This window comes from Hippocampus zosterae, chromosome 7 (genome assembly GCF_025434085.1).
Source record: "Hippocampus zosterae strain Florida chromosome 7, ASM2543408v3, whole genome shotgun sequence".
NCBI classification, from domain to species: Eukaryota; Metazoa; Chordata; class Actinopteri; order Syngnathiformes; family Syngnathidae; genus Hippocampus; species Hippocampus zosterae.
In genome coordinates this window covers 16,929,410-16,938,762 of record NC_067457.1, presented here as the reverse complement: position 1 = coordinate 16,938,762, position 9,353 = coordinate 16,929,410, and the positions used below count along the sequence as shown (strand labels likewise).

Genomic DNA, 9,353 nt, shown 5'->3' with positions numbered 1-9,353 from the left:
CATGCTGTCTTAATGTATGTTTTATTATTTGAACGAACGTATCCCAATATGATTTACATATGGCTAGAAGTCAGCAAATCAAGTGAAAACAAATGGTAATTGTTTCTTGACTATGGAAATAATAAACTCGCATTGATCGTAAATCTGGACGACTCCAAATTAAAGTTGAGCATTCAACAGAGGAAAGCGAGTGCACTTTGTTAAGCAAAGCAACGCGTTTTTTTTTTTTAGCCCACAAGCTAGTGGGAGTTTGTTTTGACAGGTGAAATTTGACAAACTTTCGACAAAAGCAAAACAGTCACAAAGCACTGAGGTTTGGCATTTTGTGCGCGTGCGTGTGCTACATCGGGGAACGAGTTAAAGCAGGACGCAGTCTGAGTCTTTTTCTCTTCTTCTGGCCCCTCCTGCCTGTGGCCCCTGACCTCTGAGCTACAAAGACACCAGAATGTTAAAAACATTATTTACGCAAGACAAATACTTGACTCAAGATAATAAACCTGACTGGAATGTAAAATACAAGGGAAACAAATCTGTAACATGACAATTGACTGAAACGTGACTTCAAAGTGAAATGAGACAAAGGTTGCCATTGTTACCTGCAAGGCCGCCTGTGGTGGGCCTTGTTGTTGTTGCTGTTGCTGTTGCTGTTGGTACTCTTCCTGTTGTAACTGCCGGGCCAGCTCTAGATCGCTGATGGGTCCCGAGGCTGCCCCGCCGCTCTCCTGCTGCAGCGACACGGCCACCAGATAATCCTCACACACACACACACACACACACATTTATAGTCTCTGCCTTGAATAGCGGTCCTTTAATTGGGAATTTCTCCATTGCGAGACTAATAAAGAGTTTCTTATCTTAACCCATTTAATCCCACCGGTCACATTTGTGAAGGACAACAATGATTTAACTTGCAGGGCTCTAAAATTTTTTATTAGTGATGACTTAAAAGGGCTACCAATGACACCCGATTTTGACTTTTAAATGTCTGGGGAAAATTTGGGATTAAATGGGTTAAATATCTAAAACAAGTACCGAACATGACTGGAACATTGATGAAGGACCCCAACATGTCTAAAACATGACTAAAGTAATTGTACAACGGAACACATTTTGTAATTGGCTAGCACGTCTGAAATTTGTAAAATTGTTATTGCATATACAATACATCCTGATTTATTTAGCGCTTTCACAACAGCTGCAGCTGTAACAAAGCGCTTAACAAAAGAGTTAAAGTAAAGTAATAAACACAACACATAACATAAAACACAGTCGTGCAATCCTAACCACTTTTCCCTCACATGCTTTATTGTTTAAAGCAGTTATAGATGAAAGAGGAGAGAATCAAAAGTGTCCTTTTACCAGTTGGCAGAACATAGAAGCTGAAATCTGTTCGGACAAAAAAATCTTACATTCAATATGCTACTGGAAATGTTACAAATTGAAGAGAATAGACTGTTGGGAATAAATTACCGATCATACAATTTCAAATCTAGGAATTTAGGCTGCAAGTAGGTCAGTGCTTCTGATAATATCCATGATTGCCCACCAGTGCAGCAGGAATATTGGATCTAAAATACATATTTAATGGCAAATGGAGCGCCTTGTAAAAAAAAAAAAACATCCATATGAATGAAAAATGTCAGAAGCATGAGGAAAACCTGGCTAAAACATTTTGTTAAAAAAAAACTTGACCGCTACCTGGTCGATCTGGCGCTGTTGCTGTTGGTCGCAGGGCGGCGGGGGGCCACCGGGGGGCGCCACCGCGGCCAGATCCCTCGGAGGAGGATGACACAGGCGGAAGTCAGAGTCGCAAAAGTTCCCATCTCCTTCCACGTTGTGCAGAGACTCCCATACTAGGCCTTCCTCGCGGAGGAAGCCCTGGTCCGTCACCAGCAAGTACAAGTGGCCCTGAGACAAAAATCACCGTCAAGCGCCGCAGACATGACAATGGAGGTATGGCTGAAACATGATTGAAGCCTCTTGGAAAGGGCTTGGACGTGATTAACGTGTCTGACGTCGAATGTGCGCCAAACAATGACTGCGTTTGTGGAAAGTGTGTGTGTGTGTGTGTGTGTGGTCGTGTGGCGCCACCTTGTGTTTGATCATGGTACTGAAGTGGTTGTTCCTGAAGAAGACGCACATTTCCCCCTCTTTGGCGGCGGCGTTGAGCTCGCAAAGGCCGTGATAGGACAGCTGAGTGGCCGTCGTCTCCAGGAAGTGCTCGGCCACCAGACCTGCACCACGTGACTCAAATGTTTCTCAAACACCACTCAAAAGGGCTCAGGAGACACAACTTACAACGCTATTTTTTGGAGCAGCTTCCTGTTTGCGTGTGGACAGGTGGGTGCAAAATGGTTTGTGCGTCTGCGTGCATGTAAAATGGGATCACGATCCAAATTTGTATCCAGCTCATTCAAAATTCAAGTCCAATTGTTTATTCATATATCGTATTGGCCCGAATATAAGACGGCCCTGATGATAAGACGACCCCCTCTTTTTCACGACTCAATTTTGAAAAAAAGACTTTTTTGAACATCAAATAAAATCTTATTCAGAAAATAATGACAGTACATCTGAAACAAATGATTACAACTATATTTGAGAGAAAAATCTCATTCCAATCTTAATATCTGAACAATTAAATGTGTAAACTAAAGTGCAATCGCATTCGTCAATGAATGGCTTCGGGTTTTTGAAATGTAAATTACATCATAACTTCTCAGCTGCCGGTTAATCTGGCCAATCTTCCACCCACACTTCTCCAGATTGTCGCTACGTTTCTCCATTTTCTGTTATCTCTTCTATTATTTTCTTTCTGCCCGCGATTTATTATTTTCTTCTTCGTGCTACCGCTATTTTTATTTTTATTCTTCATGACAGGGGTTCGCTTTGGCCTGGGGAGTCAAGTTCAGTATTCGTTTCAATTATCTGGCGCCATCTAGCGTCGTGAATATAAGACGACACCCACTTTTTCAGTCTTATTTCAATGCAAAAAACACCGTCTTATATTTAGGCCAATACGGTTTATACAGCACAATGTTATGGGAGTGCTTTTGTTTTGAACCTAAAAATATTTTTTTTCAGTTGTGTTTTCAAATGTCCCTGTGTTGGCCTGTCTGAAATCAAATTTATTCTCCTAAATTCGCTCCACGCTGGGTGTGTGCACGTTACCTTCGGCGACTTGTGTGCTGTCAGCGGAGTGTTTGTAGTCGATGATCTTCTCCACCAGTTGGTTGTAACTCAACTTGCCGACAGCGGCCACCATCTCGGGACTCTGCGCACGCACATGTGACGAGTCAACAGTGCGTCCTGTAAAGATGACTGAAAGGGGTCGGCGGGGGTGACACCTGGGGGTCGACCAGCCATCCGTGGTAGAGCGGGATGTCCAGCAGGTCAAAGACGATGCACTCGGGCGTGTACTCAAAGTCGGTGACTGCTGAGAAGCGAACGTTCACGTCGAGCCCCGTCGACAGTTTGGGCAGCACCGCCATGGCGTCGCTCATGTTCTAAAATGTTTCAGACATGTCGTCGTTGCATTTTAGAGATATCTTCTGTACATTTAGACATGTTTTACTCATACTTTTCAAACTTAAGTCACGTTTTTAGTCGCGTTTGACTCGGTTTTTTTAGCCATGCTAGCAAGCCACGTTAGCGAGTGATGATCCGGATTGTGTGCGTGCGTCTGTGCGTACCTGTTGAAAATTGAGCTCCATCCCGTCCGTCTTTTGCCTGGGTGTGACTGACAGCACACACTCACCTGCACACGTACACAGCGGATGTCATGGAGGTGATGATGTCATCATGACATCATACCGAAGCAGCTTACCCAGGTGAGCCATCAGGTCCTCTGTGGTCACAACTTCAGTCTGAGCGGGGAGCTTTGCCTAGCCGCGCAAACACACACACACACACACAAACGCGTGAAAGGCGTGTATGCAGTGTTTTGGGGTGTGTACAGAAAATGTGCTTGGTACCTTCCAGCGAAGGAAGAGTATGTTCATGATGGCCAGCAGGGGGCAGGGTCCGTTGTCACTTTGAGTGATGATGGGCGTCTTTTTCTTTTTCCAGGTGATCCACTTGACCAGGTAATAAGCCGCCGATGTGCCTGTCGCAGCTTTGGCGGGAGCAGCGCCTCCTTCGGACAGGAGAGCAATTATAGTCACAACTTGACTGTCTTTGTCGTAATTGTCGCAAGCAAGTTGATCTTCACCTGCCACCTCGTCGTCCTTCAGACTCGCCGCCTCATTGGCCGGCGAGCATCCCTCCACCCCCAACGCGGAGTAAGACGGTGGCAAAACGTCATCCGGCTCCTGCAAGCTACCTGCGGCCGCCGTCGGCATCCCCTCAGAGAGATCCAGACTGGGAAGGGAGAAGGATGCAGAGTCGCTGGACTCCCGTAGCTCGTCTGAGCTGTCAGCCGTCGCCACGGACGAACCCTCCACGGCCTCCGGCCCCGTACCTGCGGCCACGGCACACAATGCACCATGTGCAAACGTGACTGAAACGGGATTACGAATTTGGCAGAATGATGAAAGACTAAAAAAATGGCTCAGACGTAACAAAACCTGGCTAACACAATACAAACCAGAGTGAAACATGACTGAAAGTTGGCTGCAGCATTCTTCAAAAAACATGACTGAAACGTCATGTAAACGTGACTGAAATGTGCTCAAAACGTACTACATGCCTGTATGTGACTGAAACATGACTCAAAACATAAGTCAACGGGATTGACAGCCAAGCAAAGCGTAACCATGGAAACAAGTGACGCTCACCAGTGACCACGACCCCTGGCAGGTCTTCTTCAGCGTCATCACGGGTTGGTCCGTTTTCTGACAGCGTTGGCTCCGCTCCATCCTCCTGATCAGCCGGAGGTCTATCATTCTGGTCGCTTGTCAGCTGCTCCGTGGCCTCTGACCTCACTGTCGCCGTGGTTACCAGACTGTCCTTGGCAGTGTCTGTCGGAGCACATGACGTGTCCTCGCCTGATGCCTGATTTGAGGCGGACATGTTGCTGTTGTGGCGATGATGCAGATGGAGCCTCGGTCCAAAGGCTGACTCAGCACATGGCGTCTTCACGGGTCGCTGTCAATCACTCCCAGAGCGCGACATGGTCTGAAGAGGAGGAAAACGCAGTCTATGTAAGTATACACACACAACATGGGTGAAAATTCATTTGGAGCATAACATTCACACAAAATACTTAATTGTAGCTTTAGAATCATCCCTATGAAGAAATTGGATTCAAGGGTAAGAAAATAGTCATGTCTACCTCTCTATCGAGAAGGCCAGCTCTACAGATATTATATTAATCTAATTTCTTTGCCATGATATTGGCAAAGAAGAGCGCCGATGCGTATCTGGAACCGTGAGTCGCCGCTTGGAATTGAAATGGATTTCCATGGGACAGGAGAAGTGAACCAATCTCTTTTTTCGTCAATGGATGCTACAGCTTCTTGTTGACTTTGAAACTTAGCTTGTAGCCGACGTGTGCACATTTTGAGCATGACGTCTCTGATCCCACTGGTTAAAGGACACTTTGATTCTCTCCTCTTTCATCTCAAACTGCTTCAAACAACAAAGCGTGTGACGGAAAAGTGGTTAGGACTGCACGACTGTCCGCGTTTTATGTTATATGTTGTGTTTATTATTTTACTTTATGTTAACTGTTTTGTAAAGCGCTTTGTTACAGCTGCCGCTGTTGTGAAAGCGCTATATAAATCAGCATGTATTGTATTGTATTGTATTGTATGATTTGGGTGTGCATATTATAGATACTTCATGGCCACAAATGGCCGTTTGCGGTCTATGATTTTTTGTTTTCATTTTTGGGGCTGTGGAGATGATGGAAAAAAACGTACCTATGTGACAATCCACATGTTAACACAAAGCAGAGGGGGTGGGATTTGCACACACTTCCTGCAGCTCAAGATAAAAAACATCAAAGCATCAGTCATCGCTTTCTCTTTGCTACAGAAGGATCCAAACAAGAGATGATGTAAAGCAGTTGGAGTTACATTTTTTTTATTGCATGCAAAGTGCTTTATAAATGACGTTTAATGCTAACTGAAGATGTGACCGTCGCATCCTTCCGTCGCATATAACGGATCGATTCTTTTGAGTGCATTTATTTCGAACGACATTTTGTTCTTGTGGTGTCCGTAGTTCAAAGCGACTACACAGGACTCCATCACTAAATTTCGAATTTGTCAAAATACAGTATTTAGCTACAGTAACGCAGCAGGTCCAACCCTTCATCAAAAACGGCACTGCCCCCGCCCCCGAAAAGTACATTTATGATTGTAAGCGACTGCTCTTAAATATAAGGTTTAAAGTTGCGAAACGTGTCCATGTACTTTATTTCGCCATTATGCACACACACTTAAAAGGTCCCGCCCACTTTATACAAAGTGTTGGGGAGTGCTGTTGTTGTTTAAAATACCCCTATCTGACATTGACGAAACCGTCTATGATCGTTTTGCCGGCGATAAATTCATGTGTACGATGTACTCTGTATGACTCTGGACTCTGTACTCACAGGCTCTCAGGCGACCCGAAACTGACGCGATGGTGAACAAGAATCCGATTTCCACTCGTCAGCATAGCTATCTTAGCTGCATATGCTAACCTCCGCGTCACGCCGCCTGTTTACATTATAAGCCACGCCCACCGCCGTCACGATGCTCATAATCACGAACAGTGACGTCAGAGGCCTTCGCAAGCCGAAATCGTTCGCTCGTTTGCGTACATAAACGTCGACCAGTTTTGGCTTTCCAGTTGACGAGTTGCTAGTCCGGCTAGTTCGCGAGCTCGTGGCAAAAAAAAAAAACCGTGAAAGCAACATGAAATCTGTGTTGACAACGTAGGAAATGGTGTGCGTGTAATCTGTCACAATTTGATCTTCTTTGACCTCTTACCATTGCCTCTGTTACAAATACACACATAATACCGAAATAAGTGGACATGTGTTACCTTTTGGACGTCCTCACGTTGCTGAAACGTTACTTTGTTGAGAGTTGCTCAGTGGGCGGAGCTTGGCTTTTGACGCTTTGTTGCGTAGAGAAAGTGACACAAATTTTATATAAATTTTATTATTTTTTTAATTCAAGGTGGATTCATTGCAAAATATTACCATCCACGAAAAGACAAGTCATTTGAAAACTGTTGTGAAATGATCTACCGGAAGTGGCCTTTCAGTGAGTATCCCAACGACACAGTTGCTGTCGTTTGTGTTAATGCCTCACCCAGCAGTGAAAACAATTCCACACAGACGTATTTGACCGGCATTGGAGCATAGCGGCTGCTTGCGTGCGAACCAAACACTCCACGCTTTGTTTTTCGGATTTTTTTTAGGAACCTATGATCCCTTTGCGCCTGCGCAAGGCTCCAACCTGTCGTAAAATGGTCTGTCACAACACCGCCACTGCCATAACACGTGAGGGTTTCAAAATACACACGCACGGGCACATTTGATTGACGTGTGAGCAAAAAAAAAACAAAAAAACCCGACTGCTCGCGTCGTTAGTGAATATGTGTCAACATATCTATTATTTCTGAATTTCGAACGTATAAATTATGTCCTCATTGCGCCAACTGTCCCAATTATGTGACGCAATGAATTGCTACCGACCGAATATACTGACCTCTTTGTAGACGTGGAATAAGAGGAAATGTGAGCAAATATGGAACATAGTCTCTCTGCAGAGTGACCTGACCTGTTCAGACTACATTCCACTTTATAAAAACACATCTGAATCAAATGCAGATTACATATAACCACAAGTGCTTAAGCAGTTATTAAATGTCATATAGGGTATATTTAAAGTATGTAAACTGTATGTCAACATGAGTGTCTATATTTACACGTATGTGCAGTCTTTGAATGTTTTACTGTTTGGTGCTTTCTACCGTCTTTATTCCTGATTTGTTTTCCTGTTAAATGTATATGTTAAATTGCTCCATGTACAGCACTTTGTATGCAGCAATGACTGTTTGCAAGTGCTCTATAAATACAGTTGAGTTGAGTTCAGACTATGATCGGGCGTAATAAAGACTATACACTGTAAAGTCACTTGTGAGATCAAACACTGTTCATGAACAGTCTACAGTGTCACAATATATGTTTGAGGTTTCAACCCCAACATGTTTTCAACACTGAAGAACTTGTCTTACTCGTCCAACATGTAGTCCCAGAGGAGGAGTGAAAAATTCGTTTTTCACAATGCACTGCATTTGGTAGAATTGTCGATACATTTCAAGGAACAGGATCTGCAGATGATGCAAAATGCTGTACCAGTCCAGCAAAGCTATCTGAGGAGAAACTGTTGCATTGCATCAATAAAAACGTTTAAATTAAATAAATGAATCACACCATACTGACCAGAGATGCAACTTTTGCTCTGACCAACCAGTCAGACTCAGAGGACAGAAAAATGCTCAACCCGTGAATGCCAATTTAGAGGTAGTACATAATTTGGCCACTTGGCGGCGAATATCTCTAATACATAGTCGAAGAGAGTCGTCCAGCGACCATCGTGGTCGTCCAAAGTAATCTGCCCGTATGAAAAACGATGTGAAAAATCATTTAAAAAGAATTCTTTTTGAGGATGTCAAACTTCACATTTATTCTCCTCATTGATGCAGAAAACATTCCCAGAAGCAGAACAAGTGTTTTTGTTAACTTCTCTTTTGATGGTGGTGCGGGCACCCGCAGCGGCTCCTCTTGTTGCATGTTGTTTTGAGAGTGAAGAAATTTCACATACAGCACATTTGACAATAAAGTTGTACTTGACTTGACTTTACTTGAATCGAAACAGTGTCCAGGCACACATTTTGCACAAGGGACAAGGTTTTTCTATTTTTAGCTATCCATAGGAGAGCTCGACATTAGTTTCCTTTTCATATATCTTGTTTGTTTGCCATATTGTGTTGCGAAGGCAGTACATTCATGCTGTTTAACTTCTCACGACGCTCTTAAGGGTATCCAACTCTTTGAAGCTAGATGACTCTAAAGTGTCATTAGCTTTGGGTTTTAAGCACCACGAAGGGTGCTAGAGATGCTTTTACGTCATGAGTTTACACTGCATTATTGCCACTTGATTTACACAGCCTGGCCTACATGACTAATGTAACTGCACTGCGTTCAATTCTGAATGTAAATATTCATAATTTTCCTAATGCAACAAGTTAGCTAGCAAGAAACTCAACTATTTGCAGCACTGGCTCTCCTGAGAATGTTTTCCATATGAAAGTAAAGTTGGTACTGCAGGAAGGCCTTAAGTGAATCGAAAATCATGATTCGATCGGGTCCTTATTCGGATCGAATCCATTTTGGAAATCTGAATCGGTACCAA

The 9,353-nt window shown here is 43.7% G+C and overlaps 2 protein-coding genes and 1 long non-coding RNA gene across 3 annotated transcripts in view; 1 reads left to right on the top strand and 2 right to left on the bottom strand.

The window, feature by feature from the left end:
- The window catches only part of LOC127604114 (H-2 class I histocompatibility antigen, D-D alpha chain-like), a 190,500-nt gene that overhangs the window by 148,853 nt on the left and 32,294 nt on the right, over window positions 1-9,353 (bottom strand). The gene's annotated exons all lie outside the window — the stretch shown is intronic.
- On the bottom strand, window positions 6-6,661 carry mindy1 (MINDY lysine 48 deubiquitinase 1). Its single transcript, XM_052071141.1, has 12 exons — window positions 6,539-6,661; window positions 4,776-5,115; window positions 4,211-4,459; window positions 3,975-4,135; window positions 3,827-3,884; window positions 3,693-3,757; window positions 3,348-3,506; window positions 3,172-3,274; window positions 2,092-2,234; window positions 1,699-1,908; window positions 597-752; window positions 6-429 (listed from the first exon to the last, which is right to left on the bottom strand). Exons 2-12 carry the CDS (start codon window positions 5,008-5,010, stop codon window positions 358-360), a joined length of 1,611 nt encoding a protein of 536 aa, XP_051927101.1. The 5' UTR covers window positions 5,011-5,115; window positions 6,539-6,661; the 3' UTR covers window positions 6-357.
- LOC127604350 (uncharacterized) lies at window positions 3,387-4,600 on the top strand. The gene is made up of 2 exons (XR_007963283.1): window positions 3,387-3,527; window positions 3,631-4,600. It is a non-coding gene; the product is annotated as an uncharacterized LOC127604350 (long non-coding RNA).

Bases quoted from the DNA above. Each gene is read 5' to 3' on its own strand.
- mindy1 (XM_052071141.1), bottom strand. From the start codon at position 5,010: ATGTCCGCCTCAAATCAGGCATCAGGCGAGGACACGTCATGTGCTCCG. The intron at 4,136-4,210 runs GTGAAGATCAAC...TCCTGTCCGAAG, and splicing joins GAAGGACGACGAGGTGGCAG to GAGGCGCTGCTCCCGCCAAA. The intron at 753-1,698 runs GTAGCGGTCAAG...TGTGTGTGTGAG, and splicing joins AACAGCGCCAGATCGACCAG to GATTATCTGGTGGCCGTGTC.